Source organism: Dipodomys merriami, unplaced genomic scaffold (genome assembly GCF_024711535.1).
Source record: "Dipodomys merriami isolate MVZ:Mamm:240054 unplaced genomic scaffold, mDipMer1.0.p SCAF_401, whole genome shotgun sequence".
Taxonomy (NCBI): domain Eukaryota; kingdom Metazoa; phylum Chordata; class Mammalia; order Rodentia; family Heteromyidae; genus Dipodomys; species Dipodomys merriami.
Window position 1 is genome coordinate 802,413 of NW_027205616.1, and position 26,243 is coordinate 828,655.

At 45.8% G+C, this 26,243-nt stretch overlaps 1 protein-coding gene across 2 annotated transcripts; it reads left to right on the forward strand.

The window, feature by feature from the left end:
• Positions 1–187: 187 nt before the first annotated feature.
• Positions 188–26,243, forward strand: LOC138806621 (pre-mRNA-splicing factor ISY1 homolog). 2 transcript variants are annotated; one of them, XM_069992054.1, is made up of 11 exons: positions 188–293; positions 3,806–3,828; positions 6,019–6,070; positions 7,397–7,462; positions 8,263–8,305; positions 10,803–10,915; positions 18,321–18,438; positions 20,562–20,684; positions 21,804–21,928; positions 25,149–25,235; positions 25,598–26,243. In XM_069992054.1, the coding sequence occupies exons 1-11, from the start codon at positions 291–293 to the stop codon at positions 25,703–25,705; spliced, it is 861 nt and encodes a 286-aa protein (XP_069848155.1). In that variant the 5' UTR covers positions 188–290; the 3' UTR covers positions 25,706–26,243. The 2 variants fall into 2 exon arrangements, with proteins under 2 accessions (XP_069848155.1, XP_069848156.1); XM_069992055.1 differs by lacking the exon at positions 20,562–20,684.

Genomic DNA, 26,243 nt, shown 5'->3' on the forward strand with positions numbered 1-26,243 from the left:
CGGAGCCCCGCCCCGGGCGAGGACGGGCGTGGCCCTCCCGCGGGGCGGGGCGGGGCGGCCGTGCCGACCTCCACGACGCTCGTTCCCGCGGGAGCAGAGCAGGCCCCAGCCGGCTGCGCGGGCGTAGCTTTGCCACGCCTCCAAGGGCCTTACGCACGCAACGTCATGTCGCCTCCGCTTACTGAGCCTTGCTTCCGGTCCCGCTGTTTCCGGTTCCTGGTGAGGCGACTCTGAGAAGCGTGAGTTGCTGGGCCTGGGGCAGCGAGACCTCCGGCTGCACCTTGCGCGCCATGGTGAGTGGGAAGGGGGGGACCGGGAGGGAGGGTCAGTGCGCGGGGAGCCCTTACCGCGCGCGACGGGCGCCGCTGCGACCCCGGGTGCGAGTGCAGAAGGGGCCACCAGTTAGTTTGTTCACCCAGCCGCTATCAAGTGCCTTTCTGTGTTGGTTGAAAGGGAGAATCTGGAGGGAGACTCAGGTTGAACTTCTTTTTGATGTATATAAACTACATGCCTGGCATTTTTATGCATATTGGTCTCATTAAGTTATCCCATTTATTTTCTTTTTTGCCAGTCCTGGTGCTTGAACTCAGGGTGTGGGCACTGTCCCTGAGCTTCTGCTCAAGGCTAGCACTCTACCTCTTGAGCCACGGCACCACTTCTGGCTTTTTCTGTTTTTTGTGGTACTCAGGAATCAAACCCAGAGCTTCATGCATGCTAGACTCTACCACTAAGCAACATTCCTAACTAATTGTTAGGTTTTTAAAAAAGAGGTAGCCGAGTAAGAACCATACCACGCACGTGGTATTCAGGTCAGGGGTAGGTTTATTCAATAGACCTGCTGGGACCAGGCCAGGTTGGCACTCCAAGCAGCTGGCAAAGAGAGTGTCTGGCCCTGGGTTAGGCCTTATCTAGGGTAGAGGCAGGGAGAGGTGTGTCCAGGTAAAGGGAAGTAGGACCAGGTGAGAGAAAGGTGTGGCCACATCAGCTCCAGATGAGACCTCAGGGGCTGCAGATGTGACCTCTTCTAGGTATACAGGTATTGGGTGCGGTCTGCTCATCATCCAGGAATGGACCTTAGAATTATCACATTTCTGTGAGATAAGAAATATGATCTCTACCCCAGTCACTGAGCCGCCGCCGAGACTCAGCTGCCTCCCCCTTGAGTCCCCTCGCTTCCCGAGGCTCCGTTCCCCCCCCCCCCCTTTTCCCCGCAGCCGCTTTCCGCAGGCCGCTTCCACCGAGGAAAAGGACATTGTATGTCCGCTATCCAGAACCTCCACTCTTTCGACCCCTTTGCTGATGCAAGTAAGGGTGATGACCTGCTTCCTGCTGGCACTGAGGATTATATCCATATAAGAATTCAACAGAGGGGCTGGGAAGTTGGCTCAGTGGTAGAGTGCTTGCCTTGCATGCATGAGGCCCTGGGTTCGATTCCTCAGCACCACATAAGCAAAAAGAAAAAAGCCGGAAGTGGCGCTGTGGCTCAAGTGGTAGAGCGCTAGCCTTGAGCTGAAGAGCTGAGGGACAGCATCCAGACCCAGAGTTCAGGCCCCACGACCGGACCCAAAAAAAAAAAAAAAAAAAAAAAAAAGAATTCAACAGAGAAACGGCAGGAAGACCCTTACTACTGTCCAAGGGATCGCTGATGATTACCATAAAAAAACTAGTGAAGGCGTTTAAGAAGAAATTTGTCTGCAATGGTACTGTAATTGAGCATCCAGAATATGGAGAAGTAATTCAGTTACAGGGTGACCAGCGCCAAGAACATATGCCAGTTCCTGGTAGAAATTGGACTGGCTAAAGATGATCAGCTGAAGGTTCATGGGTTTAAAGTGCTTATGGCTCACTGAAGCTTTTAAGTGAGGATTTCCTTGCAATGAGTAGAATTTCCCTTCTGTCCCTTGTCACAAGTTTAAAAACCTCACAGCTGGGCTGGAAAGGTGGCTCAGTGGTAGAGCGCTTGCCTTGCATGCCTGAGGCCCTGGGTTCGATTGCACCACATAAGCAAAAAGAAAAAAGCTGGAAGTGGCGCTGTTGCTCAAGTGGTAGAGTGCTAGCCTTGAGCTGAAGAGCTGAGGGATAGCGCCCAAGCCCAGAGTTCAGGCCCCATGACCGGACCAAAAAATAAATAAATAAAAAAATAAAAAATAAAAACCTCACAGCTTGTATAATGTAACCATTTGGGGTCCGCTTTTAACTTGGACTAGTGTAACTCCTTCATGCAATAAACTGAAAAGAGCCAAAAAAAAAAAAAAAAAAGAAATAGGATCTCTAGTGTAAAGATGGGGAAACAGGTTTGGAGAGACCACTTCTCAGTGAAGGTGTGGAAGAACAGGGAGAAAAGTGTCATTTTGTAAGAACTCTTTTGCTATATCCTACATAACCCAACCCAGAAAACATGATCTATGAAGTAACTGACTTGACACTAGTAACAGCACTTAAAAGTCACTTTGCAAAAGCCAGTCTTGGGATTTTTTTCTCCCCTAAATTCCACTTGCAGATAATAGACAATTGTGGTGTGGGGTAAGTATAACCTAGATGGAGGCCTCCAGCCTGGTTGGGAAGAAGGGGTGCAGAACTTCTCATCTGGATGGTGGTGATATAGGTAAAATTTGAAGGAGTGGGACTTAGCAAGATCTAGGTGAATGAAACTATTCAGGAGTAAAGAATTGAAGTAGAGGGGCTGGGAAGGTGGTCAGTAGTAGAGCGCTTGCCTTGTATTCATGAGGCTCTGGGTTCGATTCCTCAGCACCACATAAGCAAAAAGAAAAAAGCTGGAAGTGGCGCTGTGGCTCAAGTGGTAGAGCGCTAGCCTTGAGCTGAAGAGCTGAGGGACAGCGCCCAGGCCCAGAGTTCGGGCCCCACAACCGGACCCAAAAAAAAAAAAAAAAAAAAGAATTGAAGTAGAGGAAAGAGCAGTATATGTCATAAGGATTTGGGCTTTTTCTTTTTTTTTTTGGTCATGAAGCAGGATTCTAACTCAGGGCCTTGTATCCACTTAGCTTGCTTGCTTGATTGGTGCTCTACCACTAGAGACATGCTTTTCTAGCCAATTTTTGCTAGTTATTTTGTTTATTATTTTTATTGTTTGCCAGTACTAGGGCTGGACTCAGGGCCTGTGTACTGTCCCTGAGCTTCTTTTGCTCAAGGCTAGCACTCTACCACTTGAGCCACAGTGCCAGTTCTGGCTTTTTCTGTGTATGTGGTACTGAGGAATTGAACCCAGGGCTTCATACATGCGAGGCAAACACTCAACCACTAAGCCACATTCCCAGCCCTATTAGTTATTTTCGAGATAGACTGTTCTCTGTGGGCTGACTTCACACCATAATCTTCTGATCTCAGCCTCTTGCATAGCTAGGATTACAGGTGTACACCAACACCTGCCTGGACATACTTTTCTTTTTTTGGTATTGTTGTTCATATAGTAAGTAAAGCATTCTGTTAAAAACTTTACAATCATTATCCTTGTAAAACCTCTCACTAAAAAGTAAATTGAAGCTGGGTGCCAGTGGCTCACCCCTATAATCCTACTTACTCAGGAGGCTGAGATCTGAGGATCTCAGTTCAGAGCCAGGCCAGGCAGGAAAGTCCGTGAGATTCTTATCTTCAGTTAACCAGCAGGAAACTGGAAATAGTGCTATGGCTCAAGTGTAGAGTGCTCGCTTTGAGCTGAAGAGCTCAGGGACAGCACCCAGGCCCAGATTTCAAGCCCCATAATGGACCCAAAATAAATAAATAAATAAATGGCACAAGAAAAGTATTCTAAACATGAGCATTTTTCTTCTCTTTTCTCTTGTTTTAGGCCCGAAATGCAGAAAAGGCCATGTAAGTATCAAACTTTTTTTGTTGTTAAAACTTTTTTTGTGGCCCTGGCACTTGAACCTCAGGGCTTGGGTGCTATCTCTGAAGTTTTTATTTCTGTTTTCCTCAAAGCTAATGCTTTACCACTTGAGTCATAGCACCACTTCCAACTTTTTGGTGGCTAATTGGAGATGAGTCTTAGGACTTTCCTGGATGGGTTGGCTTTGAACTCTGATCTTCAAATCTAAGCCTCTTGAGTAGCTAGGACTACAGGTGTGAGTCACCAGTATTTGGCTGGCTAAACTTTTATGTAACTTAATGAACACCCAAGAATTTCTAATATTTGGTTGTTTTTTTTTTTTGGTCCGGTTGTGGGGCCTGAACTCTGGGCTTGGGCACTGTCCCTCAGCTCTTCAGCTCAAGGCTAGCACTCTACCACTTGAGCCACAGCGCCACTTTTGGCTTTTTTCTTTTTGCTTATGTGGTGCTGAGGAATTGAATCCAGGGACTCAGACATGCAAGGCAAGCACTCTACCACTGAGCCACCTTCCCAGTCCTAATATTTGGTTCTTTTGGTACATTACTCGTGAGAAAGGGTTTGTATGTGTTAACATTCTGGAGCTGCGTGCCCATGGCTCACACCTGTCATCCTAGCTACTCAGGAGGCTGAGGTCTGAGGATTGCTGTTCAAAGCCAGCCTGGGTGGGAAAGTACCTGAGACTGGAGTTTTTTTGTTTTTTTTTGTTTTTTTTGTTGGTCGTGGGGCTTGAACTCTGGGCTTGGGCGCTGTCCCTCAGGTCTTCAGCTCAAGGCGAGCCCTCTACCATTTGAGCCACAGCCCCACTGCTGGTTTTCTAGTGGTTTATTGGAGATAAGAGTCTCATGGACTTTCCTTGCCAGGGCTGGCTTTGAACTGGCTTTGAACCTGTGATCCTCATCTCAGCCTCCTCAGTAGCTAGAATTACAGGCATGAAACACCAGTGTGTGGCTTCCCTGAGACTTTTTTTTGGGGTCCAGTTGTGGGGCCTGAACTCGGCCTGGGCGCTGTCCCGCAGCTCTTCAGCTCAAGGCTAGCACTTTACCACTTGAGCCACAGCGCCACTTCCGGCTTTTTTCTTTTTGCTTATGTGGTGCTGAGGAATCGAACCCAGAGCCTCATGGCATGCAAGGCAAGTGCCTCTACCCCTGAGCCACCTTCCCAGCCCCTCCCTGAGACTTATCTCCAATAAACCATCAGAAAACTGAAAGTGGTGCTGTGTCTCAGATGGTAGAGTGCTAGCCTTGAGCTGAAGAGCTGAGGAACAGCGCCCAGGCCCAGAGTTCAAGCCTCACAACGGAATGAAAAAAAAAGATTCCCATACTTTTCCATTTGTTTTCCCCATAAACGTTTTCTGGCACCTTCTAGAAAGTATATTGAACGAATGCTTATTTACCTGTGAATGGTGTCAGGCAGACATCTGGGGCCCTGTGATATTAATTTTTAATATTTGGATATATTTCTCACCACAGTACTTTTTTTTTTTTTTTTTTTTGGTAGTGGGACTTGAACTCTGGGCCTGGGATCTGTCCCTGCACTCTTCAGTGCAAGGCGAGTGCTCTGCCACTTGAGCCACAGCACCACTTCTAGTTTTCTGGTGGTTAATTGGAGATAAGAGTCTTTTGGACTTTTCTGCCCGGGCTGGCTTTGAACCGTGGTCCTCATATCTCAGCCTCCTGAGTAGCTAGGATTATAGCAGGAGCCACCAACAGCACTGACGTAACATACTCTTATCTATAGTTTCCAGTAGGTCTGGAATGCAGTGTAAGTAGATAGCTGGTGTTCTGCCACGTGAGCCACACTTCTGCTTCTGTGTTTTTGTTTATTAATTGGAAATAAGAGGTTTTTGATATGTCTGTTTGGGTTGATTTTGAACTGTGATTCTCAATCTCTGTCTCCTGAGTAGCTAGAATTATAGGCCTGGACAACCAACACTTCATATACTCTTAATTTCTGCCTTTTGTTTTTTCTTTTTGTCTGAGACTGGGACTCCAAATTGGTATCTGATGCTTTTGCCTGCTTGGCAGGCTCCCTACCACTTGAGCCACACCTCCTAACCCTAGTTTCTGCTATTTATATGATCTTAAATACGGTTATGAGTAGGTCTACCCTATTAAGAACTGGGTGCTGAGAAATCTGTGAACAGGATCTAATGGAGTCTTTTATGTCCCTGGTAGGACGGCCTTAGCAAGATTTCGCCAAGCCCAGTTGGAAGAGGGAAAAGTGAAGGTTGGTGTAAATCTTCCTCATAAATTGCAAAGTATCAAGAGAAATGCAGTGAAATTCCTTAGGTAGAGCTTGCAATCCAAATCTTCCTGTCTGTAAGGCTGATACTCTTAAAAGAGGCTGCTCCCTTGAACTCCAGGTAATCCTTTCCGTAGTGGAAGTAGTGAGATTATTCGATGTTCAATAAAAGGAAAAGAGTGGGATGTAGGACCAGATGAAATACTATAAAATCATGGAGACTCAGTAAGATTAAGGACAGTATTCAACTTTTAGATGTTTTTCTTTCTGCTTTGGGCACTAAATCATAGGCATTGTAACCTTACAGGAAACATAAAGGAGGCATACTAATCAGAAAGCCATCCAGTTCTCACTTAAATCCAAGGCCAAGTTCTGTAATGAAGAAGATGGCTGATGATGGTGTAGGATGGCTGACTTGATTGTCTTCCCATATGCCACATGCTCTTTTCTCTGTTTATTATTATTTCCTAATAATTTGTGTGTGTGTGTGCGTGCATGCACCTGTGTTTGCTGGTACTGGGTCTTGAACTTGCAGCCTGCGCGCTATCTCTGGGCTCTTTTTTTTTTTTTTTTGCCTGTCCTGAGGCTTAAATTCAGGGCCTGGGACTGTCCCTAGCATCTTTTGTTCAAGGTTAGCAATCTCCTACTTGAGCCATAATTCTTGTAGTTAATTGGAGCTAAGAGTTTCACAGACTTTCCCTGCCCTGGCTGGCTTTGAACCATAATCCTCAGATCTCAGCCTCCTGAGTATTTAGGATTATAGGTGGGAGCTACCAGTGTCCAGCTCTAATAGACGTTTGATTTTAAAAAATTTCTTATACATGCACGTGTATATGTGTTCCATATTTACATGTTTATTTTTAACACAGCTATAATTTCTTAAGATAGTACAAATATACCATGAAATAGATAAAATGTGACTTATTTAGCCTTTTTTTTTTTGCCCTTACTGGGACTTGAACTCAGGGCCTGGCTGCTACTCCTTAGGTTTTTTGCTTTAGGCACAGCTCCACTCTGGCTTTTTGGTAGTAAATTGAAGATAAGAGTCTCAGACTTTCTTGGCTTGGTTGGCTTCAAACCTTTATCCTCAGATTTTAGCCTCCTGAATAGCTAGGATTACAGATGTGGGCCACTGCTATTTAATCATTTGGGTTTTTTTTTTTTTTTTTAACTAGATAATATCCACCATTTCCCTGTATTAGGTGCAGTGCAGTGAATGTTTGTGTTTGTGTGGCTGAGGGTCATGTGGAATGGAGTGATACATAAGCTTATAACTAGCATAGTAGAAACATGTAATATTATATTTCTTAGGAACGAAGACCTTTCCTTGCTTCAGAATGTACAGAGTTGCCCAAAGCAGAGAAGTGGAGACGACAGGTATATTCTGGGTAAATCTGATCTAAATAGAATTAACAAGCATGTGGTTGCTTCTTTTTATATAAATAGCTCTTAAGTCAGAATTCTAAGCTGGGCACTGGTGGCTCATGACTGTAATCCTAGCTACTTAGGAGGCTGAGATCTGAGGCTCTAGGTTCAAAGCCACCTCGGGCAGGAAAGACCCTGAGGCTCTTATCTTCCATTAACCACCAGAAAACTAGAAGGGGCGCTGTGGTTCAAGTGGTAGAGCACTCTCCTTGAGCTGAATAGCTGAGGGACAGCGCCCAGGCCCAGAGTTAAAGCTTCATGACTGGCCACCCCCGCCCCCCAAACAAAACAAAACAAATGCAGTGCTACCTGTAAGCTTTTATTTTTCTCATCTGTTAAATGAGGGTTTCTGGTACCTGCTTTAAAGCTTTGTGTTGAGGACAGAGTTCAAGCCCAACAACTGACTAAATAAATAAATCAGAATTTTAAGTGTTTTTAACTAGTACTTTTTTTTTGGGGGGGGTCCAGTCGTGGGGCCTGAACTCTGGGCCTGGGTGCTGTCCCTCAGCTCTTCAGCTCAAGGCTAGCACTCTACCACTTGAGCCACAGCGCCACTTCCGGCTTTTTTCTTTTTGCTTATGTGGTGCTGAGGAATCGAACTCAGGGCCTCAGGCATGCAAGGCAAGCGCTCTACCACTGAGCCATCTTCCCAGCCCTTAACTAGTACTTTTAAAATACAGTTTTCTTGTACTTTCAGACATAAAAAGTCTTGAAAATGAACTCCTATTTACTTTTTTTTTTTTTTTTAATAGATCATTGGAGAGATCTCAAAAAAAGTAGCTCAGATTCAGAATGGTAAGCTAACTTGTCTCTTTAATGTGATTCTTACTTCTACACTTAGACTGGGGACTCCAGCACTTCTCTCAGTAATCAGTATGACAAACAGGAGAACTGGAAGGATACAAAGAGCTGAATAATGCTATTGGTCAGTCTGACCTCACTGACAGTTACAGAGAAGAGCACCTGACAACACTTCTAACAAAGCCTCACCAATCTCACCCCCTCCATCACTTTCCCCTACCCTTCCCACCCTCATTTAAAACAGCGGGTTTCATTATTCTGTTTTCCTACATGCATACAAAGTGCTTTAACCTATTACCCTCTCCATTCACCCTCCTGCTTCCTATTGTTATCACCCTGCAACTGCAAACAGTCTGTTGTGTGTGTATATGTGTGTCTGTGTATGTTTTGTGCTTGTTTTTTTTTTTTGCTCCGGTCGTGGGGCCTGAACTCTGGGCCTGGGCACTGTCCCTCGGCTCTTCAGCTCAAGGCTAGTACTCTACCACTTGAGCCACAGCGCCACTTCCGGCTTATTTTTCTTTTTGCTTATGTGGTGCTGAGGAATTGAACCCAGGGCCTCATGCATGCAAGGCAAGTGCTCTACCACTGAGCCACCTTCCCAGCCCCATGTTTTGTGCTTGTTTTGGGGCTTGAACTCTGGGCCAAGGTACCATTCCTGAGTTGTTTTGCTCAAGGCTAGCACTTAACCCCTTGAACCACAGATCCACTTCCTGCTTTTTGGTGGTTAATTAGAGATAAGAGTCTCATGGACTTTTCTGGGCTGGGTTCAAATCTTGCTCCTCAGATTTCAGCTTCTTGAGTATCAACTAGGATTCTAGGCATGGCCGCTGGTGCCTGGTGCTCGTGCTCAGGTTCATTCTCTCTCTCTCTCTCTCCCCCTTCCCTCTCTCCTTCTCCCCTCTTCCTCTCCTGCCCTCTGTGTGTGTGTGTGTGTGTGTGTGTGTGTGTGTGTGTGTGTGTGTGTACACATACATACATATATATACTTACATATATTTATATATTATTTATAAGATATACATTGGCAAGAAAGAAATGTACTAATTTAATTGCCTGACTTACGTAACTATCCCCTCTGTATATCACCTTTATTTTTATTTTTATTTTTTTGTCATGGGGCCTGAACTCTGGGCCTGGGCGCTGTCCCTCAGCTCTTCAGCTCAAGGCTAGCATTCTACCACTTGAGCCACAGCGCCACTTCTAGCTTTTTCTGCTTATGGGGTGCTAAGGAATTGAACCCAGGGCCTCGTGCATGCAAGGCAAGCACTCTTACCACTGAGCCACCTTTTCAGCCCCTGTACATCACCTTTATAATAACACAAAGTTAATGGTTAAAAAATTATAAGATGTACACATACGCACGCATGTTTTTTTGTTTTTTTTTTATGGTATTGAGGTTTGCTAGGCAAGTACTCGCCATCATTTAAGTGGTTCCCCAGTCCTGCGTATGCTGGTTTTTTTTTTTTTTAAGGCATGAGTCACCAGCTCTTAGCTTGTTACTTGTTTTGTGACTTGGGCTGGCCTCAAATTCATGAGCTCAAGCAGTCCTTCTGCTTAGCCTCCCAAACAGTTTAGAGTTAAGGCACACACCACAATGCACTCCTTTTCTACGGAGTTTATCTAGGATAAAATGAACCCATTCTCAGCTTACACTTACATAACCATGTAAACTGCTACCATAAGATATAGATAAGCTCCTGGCTCCATGTAGTTCCCACTTGTTCATTTCCAGGAGTATTTCCTATCCATCTCCATTAGCTGGTCAACTCTGCTGGGTTCAGATTGCCCCTGGCAAGAGCCTGTGTGCTTCCTTTCAGCCCGTCAGTGGTCACCACCATCCTCTTTGGTGGATTCCTGGCTGTGTCCAGACCCTGCCTACCACAAACAGCACACTTCAGCACTCCATTTCAGCTAGTGGTTTATTGGAGATAAGAGTCTCTTGGAGTTTCCTGCCCAGGCTGGCTTTGAACCATGATCCTCAGATCTCAGCCTCCTGAGTAGCTAGAATTACGGGCGTGAGCCACCGGTGCCTGGCTTGCTAATGAAGTTTTTTGTTAGGGATTTTTTTTTTTGTCCTGTGTGTAATATTCTCTAATTGCTTTTTAGTTTGTTTGTCTAGTTGTGGTTTTCTTTTCAATTTAAATTCTATTTTTATGTAGTACATACATTTGGGGCTGTCAACATTCTTTTTTTTTTTTTTTTTTTTTTTTGGTCGGTCGTGGGATCTGAACTCTGGGCCTGGGCGCTGTCCCTCAGCTCTTCAGCTTAAGGCGAGCTCTCCACCACTTGAGCCACAGCACCACTTCCAACCTTTTCTGCTTATGTGGTGCTAAAGAATCTAACCCAGGGCCTCATGCATGCGAGGCAAGCACTCTACCATTGAGCCACCTTCCCAGCCCCTCAACATTCATTTTGAAAGTAGGAAAGTAAGAATGTGTTAGGGTGTCAACATTCATTTTGAAGAAATGATATTAACATTTCTGCCTTCTAGCTGGTTTAGGTGAATTCCGAATTCGAGACCTGAATGATGAGATCAATAAGCTGTTAAGAGAAAAAGGACACTGGGAGGTGCGGATAAAAGAACTTGGCGGCCCTGATTATGGAGTAAGTAAGCCACCATTCTATTCCCGTTGGGGCCAGCTCGTGAGTGTGTGGCAGATTCACCCAGCTCTGCACATCCCGAAGCCTTGCTAAGCTTCCTGCAGGAAGCTAAAGCCACTTGGTAGCGCCTCTGTTACATGTGAGTAGGACATGTATGCAGAGTGTAGGTGAAGAAGGCTGAGGTCTGAGGGTCTTTGAAGCCGGTCTGGTAGACAGATTGTCAAGACTCTTATCTCCACGGTTATTTAGCAAAACAGGAATGGGAGGGGTGGTTCAGGTGGTAGAGTACCATGTGTAAGCAGAGAAACCTGTGCGCATGAGGTCTCACCATAGGTTCATACACGTCTGCACACACGTGCACGTGTTACGCGCAAGAGAGAGAGTGGACTGGAGGTATAATTTGAAAGCATAGGCCTTAAAGCAGGCAGGATAGCTTTGAAAAATTGTTACGGATGGGCTGGGAAGGTGGCTCAGAGGTAGAGTGCTTGCCTTGCATGCATGAGGCTCTGGGTTCGATTCCTCAGCACCACATAAGCAGAAAAAGCAGGAAGTGGTGCTGTGGCTCAAATGCTAGGGTGATAGTCTTGAGCTGAAGAGCTGAGGGACAGCGCCCAGGCCCAGAGTTCAGGCCCCACGACCAGACCCAAAAAAAAAAAAAAATAATTTTTTTTTTGTGGGTCATGGGGCTTGAACTCTGGGCCTGCGCGCTGTCCCTCAGCTCTTCAGCTCAAGGCGAGCGCTCTACCACTTGAGCTACAGCACCACTTCTGGTTTTCTAGTGGTTTATTGGAGATAGGAGTCTCACGGTCTTTCCTGCTCGGGCTGGCTTTGAACCAAGATTCTCAGATCTCAGCCTCCTGAGTAGCTAGGATTACAGGTGTGAGCCACTGGCACCCGGCTCTTTTAAAAATATTTGTATCTCCAATAAGACAGCAGAAAGTGGGAAGCGGTGCTGTGGCTCAAGTGGTAGTGTACCTTGAGCACAAAGAGGCTCAAGGACAGAGACCAGGCCTGAATTCAAGCCCCAGGACCAGCAAAGACAATTAAAAAATTAAATAAAAAATAAATGATCATAAACTATTGTGAAACATATAACTATGCAGGCTTATGCACTCATTCTAACCCAGCACACACAAAAATGTATTAAAAATTGCTATGTGTGATGTACTTTGATATTTTCTATTCTGCTACATTTTGATATTTAAAAGTTGACAATTGTGACTGCTTCATTGACATAATGAGCCACTAATGGACCCATGCCTGAGACCCTACCCCGTTCCACTCATGTACCCTGAGCCGTTGAAACTAGTGGGTTGTAGATTGTTAGGCAGGAAGTCTGTGTGTGGTGAATAGCACAGACGTCGTCAGGCTGAGGTACCCATGACAGTGGAGAGGTCTTCCTGACAGACCCGCGGTCTGGTTCTGTTCTAGGCCCCAGTGGGGCATCACCTGGGTCATTACGTAACCTCTTCAGCAGTCTGTGATGGAGATTCTCTTTTTCTGTAGACTGTTTTAAAGTAATACTAGTTTATTAATAATCATGAAAATCTGCCTCAGATGTATTTATAAATAAATAAATAAATAAATAAAATAGGGCTGGGAAGGTGGATCAGTGGTAGAATGCTTGCCTCCCATGCATGAGGCCCTGGGTTCGATTCCTCAGAACCACATAAACAGAAAAAGCCAGAAGTGGCGCTGTGGCTCAAGGGGTAGAGTGCTAACCTTGAGCAAAAGAAGCAGCTCAGGGACAGTGTCCAGACCCTGAGTTCAAGCTCCAGGTCTGACAAATAAAAAAAAAAATATATATATATATATATATATATATATATTTTGGGAGTCTAGTCATGGGGCCTGACCTCTGGGCCTGGGCGCTGTCCCTCAGCTCTTCAGCTCAGGGCTAGTGCTCTACCACTTGAGCCACAGCACCACTTCCGGCTTTTTTCTTTTTGCTGAGGAATCGAACCCAGGGCCTCAGGCATGCAAGGCAAGCGCTCTACCACTGAGCCACCTTCCCAGCCCCTAAAATATATTCTTAAGTCCTGTGTCAGGCAGACTTCTGTTGCTGTGGCAGAATACCTGAGAAAATATCTCAAGGAGGAAGACCTGAGAGGGTACCATGAGGGAGAGGGTCTGTTTGGCTCATCAGGTAGAGATTGTGTACAGAGCAGTCCTCACATAATGGCTGCTGGAAGCAGAGAGGATACCCACACCTAAAGGCATTCTCCTTTCTCTTTCTGTGCCGGGGAAGCCCCCGCCTCAGTGAGATGGTGTCGCCACACTCAGGGTGTGATTCCCAACTTAGGTAATTTGTCCTAGGAAATCTCTTAGAGACATACCAGGGCTGTTCTTTACTAATGTGCCTAGGTTTTGTTTTGTTTTTGGTGCTGTTTCTGGGGCTTGAACTCAGGGATTGGGTGCTATTTCTGAGCTTTTTTGCTCAAAGCTAGAGCGTTACCCCTTGAGCCACAACTTTATTTCTGCTTTTTTGGTAGTTAGTTGGAAATAAGAGTCTCATGACCTTTCCTGCCTGGACTGTCTTTGAATCTTGATCCTCAGATCTCAGCCTCCTAAGTAGCTAGGATTACTACTGCCTGGCTTAATCTGGGTGTTTCTCAGTCCAGTTACGTTTTTAATCAAGGTTAATTATCACACATTCAGTGGTGTGTGTGTGTGGGGGGTTGGTCGTGGGGTTTGAACTCTGGGCCTGGGCACTGTCTCTCAGCTCTTCAGCTCAAGACTAGTGCTCTACTACTTGAGCCACAGTGCCACTTCCGATTTTCTGAGTGGTTTATTGGAGATAAAGAGTCTCATGGACTTTCCTGCCCGGGCTGGCTTGGGCTGGCTTTGAACCGTGATCCTCAGATCTCAGCCTCCTGAGTGGCTGGGATGACAGGCCTGAGCCCCTGGTGCCGGGCTCCTTCCACTTCTTTAAGCATTTTATATTTGTATTTCCTACATTTTTATAGATTCAAAAAGGTACAAAGAAGTAGAACCACATTCAGTCACAATCCTACCAACAGGTGCAGCTGTTTGAATATTTCCTTCCATTTGGGTGTGTTTGTGTGAGTACATACATGCTTATGCTGGTACTGGGGAATTCATGCTCTTGCTTGGTTTATATGCTTACTGCTGACTCTACCACTTGAACCACAGTTCTGTCCAGGCTTTTTATAGGGAACTGGAGATAGTCTCATGAACTTCTCTGCTTATGCTCACTTTGAACTGTGATCCTCTGGCTCTCAGCCCCCTGCATAGCTAGGATTACAGGGATGAGCGCACCCAACGGCTTTTAGTGTTTATTATTTCCCCTCCCCCACCTTTTTTTTTTTGGTCGGTCATGGGGCCTGAATTCAGGACCTGGGCACTGTCCCTGAGCTCTTTTGCTCAGGTAGAGCACCCTACCACTTTGAGCCCATAGCTCTACTTCTAGTTGTTGAGTGGTTAATTGGAGGTAAGAGTCTAACAGGGACTTTTCTGCCCTGGCTAGGTTTGAACCGAGATCCTCAGATCTTAGCTTCCTGAATAGCTGGGATTACAGGTATGAGCCACCAGTTCCTTTTTTTTTTTTTTTTTTTTCATTTTATTTTTTTTGTTATGCTAGGTATGGAATCCAGGGACTTTCACATGCTAAATAAGTATTCTAGTACTGAACTATACCTAACCTTTCACATTCTAGCTACCTACCACTGAGCTATATAACCTAGCCGCTTCCAGTTTTTCTTGACGAATGTCATCATGAGATCATAATCCCTTTATGTAAAATTTGGGTCACAGTTTTTCCTTTTTTTCAAAATGGTAACTTTTATTACATAACATTACAATATGTAGATAGTATAAAAAGTACACATTAGCTGAGTGTGATTACATATTAGTTTTAATCCCAACTATTCAGAAGGTGTGAGTTTAAGGCAGTCTGGTCAAAGTTAGTAAGATTTTGAAACAAAATATCCCCAAAGAACTGGCGTGATGACTCAAGTAATAGAGCACTTGTCTAGCAAGAATGAGGCCTTGGGTTCAATCCCTAGTACAGAAAAGAAAGATAGACCAGGTGTTGGTGGCTCACGCCTGAATTCCTAGCTTCAGGCTGAGATCTAAGGATCAAAGTTCAAAGCCAGCCCGGGCAGGAAAGTCTGTGAGATTCTTCTCTCCAGTTAAGCATCAGAAAACCGGAAGTAGCGCGGTGACTCAAGTGGTAGAGTGCTGGCCTTGAGCTGAAGAGCTGAGGGACAGCGCTCAGGCCCAGAGTTCAAGCCCCACAACTGACCAAAAAACAACAACAACAACAACAAAATATATGTAGACATACCTATCTTTCTTTTCTTTTTTGTTGGTCGTGGGGCTTGAACTCTGGGCCTGGACACTGGCCCTGAGCTCTTCAGCTCAAGGCGAGCACTCTACCACTTGAGCCACAGTGCCACTTCCGATTTTCTGGTGGTTTATTGGAGATAAAGAGTTTCACAGACTTTCCTGCCAGGGCTGGCTTTGAACCATGATCCTCAGATCTCAGCCTCCTGAGTAGCTAGGATTACAGGCGCGAGCCATTGGCGCCCGGTTACATTTATATTTTTTGTATTATATTTTCTACCACACAGAAAATAAGTAATATGAACATTTGCTATTTATCGTTCTAGGTATTCTTCCAGGCGTGTATGTGTGTATTTTTTTTTTTTTCGGAATTAGTTCATATTCTTAACTATATGCTTATTCTCTCTCTCTCTCTCTCTTTCTCTCTTTTTCTTTCTTTCTCTTTCTGTCTCTCTTGGCCAGTCCTGGGGCTTGAACTTAGGAGTCTGAGTATTATTCCTGAGCTTCTTTTGCTCAAGGCCAGCTCTCTACCACTTGGACCACAGCGCCACTTCCAGCTTTTTTTGTATATGTGGTACTGAAGAATTGAACCCAGGGCTTCATGCATGCTAGGCGAGTACTCTATCACTAAGCCACGTTCCCAGCCTGCTTTTTTTTTTTTTTTTTTGGTGGTCTTGGGGCTTCAGCTCTGGGCTTGGGCTCTGTCCCTGCTCTCTTAAGCTCAAGGTCAGCGCTCTACTGCTTCAGCCACAGTACCACTTCCGGTTTTCTAGAGGTTTATTGGAGATAAGAGTCTCACGGAGTTTCCTGCTTGGGCTGGCTTTGAACAGTAATCCCCATATCTCAGCCTCCTGAGTAGCTAGGATTATAGGTGTGAGCCACCAGGGCCCGGCTCAGCTTATTCTCTTAACAGTGTATCAGGAACAGTTTTCATGTCAATAAAGAATTATTTGTATCATTTAAAAAAATGTTGTGATTAGTGCAGCCATAGCCCAAAGTGGAAGAGCACTAACCTTGAACAAAATTGCTTAGGGACAGCACTCAGATCCTGAGTTCAAGCCCCATGACCAACCATAAAACAAAACAAAACAAAAAACGGTTTTGAGCTGGCTCTGGTGGCTCATCCCTGTAATCCTGGCCGACTGGTGACTCACACTACTGAAGAGGTTAAGATTGGAGGATTTCAGCTGGAAGCCAGCTGGAGCAGGTGGCAGGAAAGACCATTGTGAGTCTTACCTCCATTCAGTTACCAAAAAGGAGCCAGAAGTGGAGCCATTTCGTAGTAGAGTGCTAGCTTCGCGCAACAAAGCTCAGACCCCAAACTCAAGCCCCAGGACCAGCAAAAAATAAAAAGTTTTTAGCTCAGAAAGTTGGAAAAAAATAGTAGATAACAATTTTATTTAATATCCTGCTATATATCCTTTATTTTCTTTCAGTATCTTGGGCCTTTCTTTGCATTTCCTAGTAATGCCCTTTTTAGGATTTTCTCTCTACCACAGGCCCTGCCCAACAGTTACACACTCTATAGTTATTGTTTTTTAATAGATTTGTTTGTTCTTTTCAATGTATCTCATTTGTCTATTATTTAGGTGGTTTGTGATTGTTCTTAGTCTTTTGTTAAATTGCCACACACAAATTTTTTTTTAATGCTAATCCTGGGGCTTGAACTCAAGGCCTGAGTACTGTCCCTGAGCTTTTGTGCTCAAGGCTAGTGCTCTACTGTTTGAGTCACAGCTCCATTTTCTGACTTTTAGTGTTAATTGAGACTAAGAGTCTGATAGACTTTCCTGCCTGGACTGGCTTCAAACGATGATCCTCAGATTTTAGCCTCCTGTGTAGCTAGGATTACATGTGTGGAGCACTGGTGCCTGACTCATAAATGTTTTACTGAGTGGCTGGGAAGGTGGCTCAGTGGTAGAGTGCTTGCCTTGCATGCATGAGGCCCTGGGTTCGATTCCCCAGGACCACATAAGCAAAAAGAAAAAAAAGCCGAAAGTGGCGCTGTGGCTCAAGTGGTAGAGCACTAGCCTGAGCTGAAGACTGAGGGACAGTGCCCAGGCCCAGAGTTCAGGCCCCACGACCAGACCCCCCCCCCCAAAAAAAAAAAAAAAAGTTTTACTGAGGCCAGGCGCCGGTGGCTAATGCCTATAATCCTAGCTACTCAGGAGGCTGAGCTCTGAGAATCTCGGTTCAAAGCCAGCCCGGGCAGGAAAGACCGTGAGACTCCTATCTCCAATATACCACTAGAAAACCGGAAGTGGCGCTGTAGCTCAAGTGGTAGAGCGCTCACCTTGAGCTGAAGAGCTGAGGGACAGCTTCCAGGCCCAGAGCTCAAGCCCCTGACGGACAAAAAATAAATTAATTAATTAAAATAAAAAATGTTTTACTGAGTCAACATTTGAATTTAATAAGATCTACCTTTTGTGTGTGTGCACGTGTGTGTAGCTTTCCACTGTTGCTTAACTTTTTTTTTTTTGGTTGGTGGTGGGGCTTGAACTCTGGGCCTGGGTGCTGTCTCCAAGCTCTTCAGCTCAAGGTGAGCATTCTACCATTTGAGCCACAATGCCACTTCCAGTTTTCTAGTAGTTAATTGGAGATAAGAGTTTCGTGGACTTTCCTGCCTGGGCTGGCTTGGGCCAAGATCCTCAGATCTCAGTCTCCTGAGTAGCTGTGATTACATATGTGTGAGCCACTGGTGCCCAGCTTGTTGCTTAGCTTTTTCACTAAAGGCTGAGCTCTGACATTTGCTCCACACCTGTAACTAGCATTTTGCTGATTTATTGGAGGTAAGAGTCTCTTGGATTTGTCTGCTTGGGCTGGCTTTGAACTGAAAGCTTCATATCGCCACTTCCTTAGCTTGGATTAGATGCTCGAGCCACTAGTACCTGGCAAGAATTGACATTTATAGGTGTGAAATTAATAATCCTACTAGTGTATGTCATAATTCATTTAGAACCTCCTACAGTTAGATATTTGTATTTTAAAGCCTTAAAAGGTACATAAGTGGGCTGAGCACTGATATTTAACATCTCAAAACATATTTTCAAGCATAGAAATAGATTTATGAATCAAGATTCGTTTTCTCTTTTTCCTCCCTAATAAGAAAGTTGGTCCTAAAATGCTGGATCATGAAGGGAAAGAAGTCCCAGGAAACCGAGGTTACAAGTACTTTGGAGCAGCAAAGGATTTACCTGGTGTTAGAGAGCTGTTTGAAAAAGAACGTAAGTAACTCATTTGTGAAGTTTTATAAGGCTCTATCCGTAATTTAAATATATATAATATGTGATAGGTGCTCTTCCTCCCTTTTTCTTTGCTACACAATAGGTTTTTGGTTTTTGAGCCATTGTCTGGCTGTATATGTCCAGGTAGGTCTGGACCTCACCCCCCTGACTCTGTCCCCAGAGGTGACTGGGACCATAACTGATTACTTTGCGTGCTCCCTTCCACACGCATGTTTCACCCATGGCCGGGGCCAGACTCACTTCAGTTTACTTAGACCTAAGTAAATTATTGGTTTATTGGCTTATTGGCTCACAGAAAACCCCAGGAAAAGTTTTTTTTTCAGAAGTTGCTCAGTTCAGACTACATTTCTCTGTGTTTCCTATGTTGTAAGTTGCTTTTCCCATATATGGAGGAAGTAACTCATTATCTGCTTGTATCTTGTCCTCTCAGCAACAGGACACTGCCTTCTACCCTGGCATTTCAAGCAAATTTCCCAGAACTGAGTGAAATAGATTTTGATTGAATCAAAATTGTTTTCTTGCCTTTTGGTGGTACTGGGGATGAAACAGGGTCTCATCTGAGCTAAAGCCCAGCTCTCTAACTGCATTAGTAAGCCGTTCCCTGTAGAATTAGAGCTCTGAGCCAACTATGTAGGATGTATGTATGTATATCTCCAATTACTAACCTCTGTAAATTCCCGTAGATTAAGACTGAGAGGAGTGAATTAATCTCCTGATATCAAAAGTAGTTAGTGGTTAGCAGTTAGTGGCTCATACCTATATTCCTAGTTATTCTGAGACTGAGATCTGAGGATCTTGGTTTGTAGCCAGCTCAGCAGGGAAGTCTGTGAGACTCTTAACTCCAATTAACCACCAAAATGTTGAGGTAGAGCTGTAACTCAAGTTGTTGAACACTATTGAGTAAAATCCCTCCATGTGGATGTGTTTTCTATCTCAGTGGGGCTATGTGAAGGCCCTCTCTGGGCTGGCTTCTTCATCCATCATACTTACCCTGTCACATGAAACTAAAACAAGAAAAAGGATTGCTTAAATATTCTGATTGTAACCCTTACTCTGGACCATCTCTCCCTTGTTTGCTTGCTTATGGCTTCCTTTATTATTTGACATTATGACATTTCCTGTATTGTAGAGGTCCAGAGTATCTCATCCCATGCACATCTGAGACTTCGTTCTAGATTATTCCAGTTTTTCACTGTTACATAAATGTGCTATAGTGAACATCTGTATCCATGGAGCTTTGCTGTGAACTTAGAGGGTTTCTCTCTTTTTTTTTTTTCTTTTGCAGGAGTGTTAGGTTCTAGGGATTGAACCTAGGACTTTGGGTTGGCTAACATGTTTTACTACTCAGCTACATTTCCAGCTGCCTTTTCAAGATTAGGATAGGTTGTGTTTGTTTGTTTTTGCAGTGCTAGGGAGTAAACACAGGGCCTTGAGCCAAAAGGCATTCTATTACTCCTGATCTACATTCCCAACTGGATAGACTCCTTTTATTTTTATTTTTTTATTTATTCATTTATTTATTTATTTATTTATTTATTTTTTGGGTCTGGTCGTGGGGCCTGAACTCTGGGCCTGGGCGCTGTCCCTCAGCAATTCAGCTCAAGGCTAGCGCTCTACCACCTGAGGATAGACTCCTTTTAAAGGTACTAATTGAACCAAAACACGAGTTTTGTTTTGTTTTGTTTTGATTAATTAATTTATTGTTTTGGTCGGTCATGGGGCTTGAACTCTGGGCCTGGGCGCTGTCCCTCAGCTCTTCAGCTCAAGGTGAGTACTCTACCACTTGAGCTACAGCGCTACTTCCGGTTTTCTGGTGGTTTATTGGAGATAGGAGTCTCACGGTCTCTCCTGCCCGGGCTGGCTTTGAACCGAGATCCTCAGATCTCAGCCTCCTGAGTAGCTAGGATTATAGGCGTGAGCCACCAGTGCCCGGCTAAAACATGAGTTTTAAAGAGGTTTTTCCATTTATTCAGTCCCATGCATGCTACAGATCCTTGTTTCATGATACTCTTCTGACCATATGATGAAATGACCATGATGCCTTGTATGTCTGAAGATTTGATTTATCTGTGAATCAGCTGAGTTACCACTGTTTATTTTAGCTCTTCCTCCTCCCAGAAAGACACGTGCTGAGCTGATGAAGGCAATTGATTTTGAATACTATGGTTACCTAGATGAAGATGATGGTGTTATTGTGCCTTTGGAGCAAGAATATGAAAAGAAACGTAGGTCCACAGGGCTTCATTACAGATGTTTTCTGTTTTCTCTTTTGAAACCAGGGTTTCAATAGTTCATTATGCCAGAAGGGGTTTCCTTTACTGCTGAGGGTCTTCAGAGGAATAGCAGTGGTCTGACCTGCAAGTCGGGCAGCGGTCAGGACCATGCTGGGGCTAGGACAGCAGGCGGGGAGGCTGCAGAACTGTCTCTGGCTTGTCGCTGCCAGCCAGGAGGTCACCTGGATTTGTTCCACAATGGTCTTCATTGAAGGTGCTCATGCTAGCAGTTTTTGGTTGTGCTTTACATACCACCAGTGTTTATTGATGGAAATCAAGGTAGGGTTCCTATGAGTAGGCGTCACCTTTATGCAAAGCACACACATTGTAAGGAACACCTTAGTGTTCCTTACAAGATTGCTCATGTGGGTGACATTCCAAAAAGCTGTCCTACAGTAGTAGCTAGAGATGCTATAGGACTAGACTACCCCTCCTGGCGGCCTCTTCCTACCCCAGGACTAGACTACCCTTCCTGGCCTCTTCCTACCCCAGGACTAGACTACCCCTCATGGCCTCTTCCTACCCCAGGACTAGACTACCCCTCCTGGCGGCCTCTTCCTACCCCAGGACTAGACTACCCTTCCTGGCCTCTTCCTACCCCAGGACTAGACTACCCTTCCTGGCCTCTTCCTACCCCAGGACTAGACTACCCCTCCTGGCCTCTTCCTACCCCAGGACTAGACTACCCCTCCTGGCCTCTTCCTACCCCAGGACTAGACTACCCTTCCTGGCCTCTTCCTACCCCAGGACTAGACTACCCCTCCTGGCCTCTTCCTACCCCAGGACTAGACTACCCTTCCTGGCCTCTTCCTACCCCAGGACTAGACTACCCCTCATGGCCTCTTCCTACCCCAGGACTAGACTACCCCTCCTGGCCTCTTCCTACCCCAGGACTAGACTACCCCTCCTGGCCTCTTCCTACCCCAGGACTAGTCTACCCCTCCTGGCCTCTTCCAACCCCAGGACAAAATCAGATTTTTCTTTTCAGAGGGAAAGCCTTGACCTTTCTAAGCTAGTGGTGAAAGGTTTTTGGAGACTGGAATAAACAGCTTCCATTTCCCTTGTCTTCAGTCAGAGCTGAGCTGGTAGAAAAATGGAAAGCAGAGAGAGAGGCTCGGCTGGCAAGAGGCGAAAAAGAAGAGGAAGAGGAGGAGGAGGAAGAGGAGATCAACATCTATGCTGTCACTGAGGAGGAGGTACTGGCATGGGTTCTGTCTGGCACTCACTGCCCTCTGCTCCAAGCTACAAAGGATACTAGGCAAGAAGCCGACTTAGACACAGTCTTTACCCTTGCAGGATGTCTGTGATGATTCCTCTGAGGATCACAGGGAGGGTTCCATAAAGGACTGCCCTGAGAGTTTGCAGCCAGTTATAATTTTCTTGGTTAGAAGATTAGTCCCCCCGAATGAGCTAACGTGGGAGTATGAACCCTGTGGAAGTCCCTCTGCTGGTAGCGGTCTGACCTGCCCATGTCACAGATGGAAGCAGGGCTGGAACAGGAGGGGAGTCTGGACAGGTCCAGAGTGAAGCTGGGTGGGGGTGGGGATCCCATGTGAGGGGCTATCCCAACACCACGAGTAAGGCCTCAGGCCAGGAGAGGTTCATTACTGTCACTGAGGATATATAGAGCAGACTGGACTCCCACTCTGGTCCAGTTGACCCTGAGGATGATCAGTGGAGGTCTGAAGTAGGGTGGCAGTGTGGCCCAGGAGGATTTTTCTAGATGGGATACTTGCTTATTCTGAGGTAGGTACTTCATTAGTAGCCACCACAAGCCAGGTGTATACAGAGCACAGTAGCCACACATGCGGATGCACAGGGGACGCACCCACACACAGATGCCTGGGAGACACACACACATACACATGCCCAGGAGATACACACACACATACATACCCAGGAGACACACCCACTCACAGATGCTGAGACACACGCACACGCCCAGGAGATACACACACACACACACACACACACACACACACACACACACGCCCAGGAGACACACCCACTCACAGATGCGGAGACACACGCACATGCCCAGGAGATACACACACACACACATACCCAGGAGACACACCCACTCACAGATGCAGAGACACACGCACATGCCCAGGAGATACACACACACACACAGACACACACACACACGCCCAGGAGACACACCCACTCACAGATGCAGAGACACACGCACATGCCCAGGAGATACACACACACATACCCAGGAGACACACCCACTCACAGATGCAGAGACACACGCACATGCCCAGGAGATACACACACACACACACACATACCCAGGAGACATACCCACTCACAGATGCCGAGACACACGCACATGCCCAGGAGACACACACACACACACACACACACACACACACACACACACACACACACACACACACACACACACACACACATGCCCAGGAGATATATGCACAGGAGACACACCCACTCACAGATTCAGAGACACACCCACAAGCACACATGCCCAGGAGACACACCCACACATACATGCCCAGGAGACACACCCACACGCGCATGCCCAGGAGACACATGCACATGCCCAAGAGACACACACACACACAAACACATGCCCAGGAGATATACGTGCGTGCGCGCGCGCACACACACACACACACACATACATGCCTAGAAGACACACCCACTCACAGATGCCGAGACACACACACAGATGCCCAGGAGACACACACACAGATGCCTGGGAGACACACCCACAAGCACATGCACAGGAGACACACACACACACACATACCCTGGAGACACACACACACACACACACACACACACATGCCCAAGAGACACTCACATACATGCACTTGCCCAGGAGACACACTCACATGCACATGCCCAGAAGGAAATAGGACTTGACTATGACTTATAGATGCAGTCCTGTCCAGGATTGCTCTGACAGTCTAATGTTTCCACCATTCTATTATATACACTCACACACAGGGGTTACCATTTCAGAGTCAGGTAATGAACTGTGCTCTCATATCTGATGCATAGTTTGTTCCTATTTCCAAGGCACCCTGATACTCTTGGGTCTGATGGGCATGGTTTGTTTAAGGGCCATTTGCAGCTCCTGCAAATAGAGTTGCATTGTTTACACACAATGTGAAATTTCCAGGCTATAGGGCAAATGTGTTTAGTGTTAACAGAACAGGCTTTCCTGTTTTGTTTTTGTGCTGGTCCTGGGGTTTAGAAGTCAAGGCTTGGGTACTGTTCCTTGAGCCATTCCTTTACTTCTGGCTTTTTGGTGGTTAATTGGAGATAAGAGTCTCATGGACTTTTCTGTCTGAACTCGGCCTGGGCACTGTCCCTCAGCTCTTCACCTCAAGGCTAGTGCTCTACCACTTGAGCCACAGCGCCACTTCCGGCTTTTTTTTCTGCATATGTGGTGCTGAGGAATTGAATCCAGGGCTGCATGCATGCAAGGCAAGCACTCTACCACTGAGCCACCTTCCCAGCCCTGCCTGGGCTGGTTTTGACAATCTTCAGATCTCAGCCTCCTGAGTAACAGAATTACAGGTGTGAGCCACTGATGCCCAGCCATGCATGGGTAAAAATTGATCTTTCTTTCTGATAGTATATTTTTTCATTTAAAATTTTAAAAATATATATTCACAAGGTTCAAAAATGAAAAGATATTCAACAAAAATTCTCTCTTTTTTTTTGTCGGTCTTGGGGCTTGAACTTTGGGCTTGGGTGCTATTCCTGCGTTCTTCAGCTCAAGGTGAGCATTCTACCGCTTGAGCCACAGAACCATTTCCAGTTTTCTAGTGGTTTATTGGAGATGAGTCTCACAGACTGTCCTGCCTGGACTGGCTTTGAACCTCAATTCTCAGATCTCAGCCTCCTGAGTAGCTAGGATGACGGACATCAGCCCCTGGTGCCCAGCCAAAGACTCTGTTTTGTTTTGTTTTTTTCTTTTTTTCTTTTTTGGGAGTCCTGTCATGGGGCCTGAACTCTGGGCCTGGGCACTGTCCTTGAGCTCTTCAGCTCAAGGCGATTGCTCTACCACTTGAGCCACAGCACCACTTTGGGCCTTTTATTTTTTTCTGCTTATGTGGTGCTGAGGAATCAAACCCAGGGCCTCATGCAAGCAAGGCAAGCGCTCTACCACTGAGCCACCTTCCCAGCCCATGATTCTCTTTTCTATACCTACTGTCCACCAACTTTTCACTGCTGCTTATAGTTTCTGTCCTACTTTCTCTCCATATGTAAAACAGCATTCTGTGCCTTTTCTCTTTAATAACTCATCTTGCGTGTCTTCTTGTGTTAGTAGGAGACTTCTGCATTCCTTTGCTTTCAAACAGCTTAAGAGTGGTATATTTTACTGAGATATCTACATTCATGTACCTAGTTTCCTATGATGATCTCTGTCTCTGTTTGTAGTCTGATGAGGAAGGCAGCATGGAGAAGGCAGGAGAGGATGGGCAGCAGAAGTTCATCGCTCATGTTCCCGTGCCATCACAGCAGGAGGTAGGACGGAAGCTGAGAGCCGCTGGGGTGGGGTGTGGCCAGGACTGAGGCTGCTCCTCCAGGGCAGGCTCTCTCAGTGCCTTCCTTTGTATTCTGGACCTTTCAGTTCCACTGGGCGACCCAAAGTTCTGTGCTCATGAAAGGGTGCAGGATCCACAAAAGGCAGGACTCTGCTCTAGGTGGAAATGACAAACACATGCTTTTGTTCACATGGTCCCAGTGGGAATGGGTTGGGTGTAACAGACCATTCTGGGTGTAAGTATAGTGAAAGTCTGGCTTCTTGATATCGCCCGGGCTGGGCCAGGCAGGGCAGGGGCTGGATGCCGTGCTGAGGAGTGAGTCCTTTACTCTGGTGTCCACAGATTGAAGAGGCCCTTGTGCGAAGGAAGAAAATGGAACTGCTTCAGAAATACGCCAGCGAGACCCTTCAGGCTCAAAGTGAAGAAGCCAAGAGGCTCCTGGGATATTAGGGCAAGGGGGTGTTCTCATTGGAGTCTGGAGGATATGGTGAATGCCTGTGACTGCCCTTCCCAGGACCACCCGCACACGCAACTGTGGCAGGCCCCACCTGGAAACCTTTCTCATCCTTTGTCCTTGCACCTTTTCCTGCCTCATCAGCTGGTCTGAGGGTAGGATTCTGTCCCTCGTCTCCCTGTAGCTGTCAGGGTGTGAACACCGTGGCCACCAACTTCCTACAAATGTCTTTGCTACCCTATGAATCCATTTAGTTTTATATAGGGATGTGTAAAACAGGTTGTCACCTAGCTAAGTGTTTTACTCCATGAGTTTGAAAGGAGGAGAATCAACTATAGAGGTAGCATAAAAAATGTGATTTTTCCTATCTTCTATTGAAAACTGAGTCTCAGTTTCCATTAGCCAGAGCCACCTGAAGTATCTGCTTTACCTCTGTGCCTGGCTGGGGGAAGGGAATTTAAGCTAGAAGCATCTGTTTTATTACCTGCTCTGTAGATAGCTATTTTTATTAAAGATTTTTTATAAGAAAGGAAA

Coding starts and splice junctions, on each gene's coding strand:
- LOC138806621 (XM_069992054.1), top strand. Junction 10,916..18,320: donor TTGGCGGCCCTGATTATGGA/GTAAGTAAGCCA, acceptor CTCCCTAATAAG/AAAGTTGGTCCTAAAATGCT. Junction 18,439..20,561: donor AGAGCTGTTTGAAAAAGAAC/GTAAGTAACTCA, acceptor TGTTTATTTTAG/CTCTTCCTCCTCCCAGAAAG.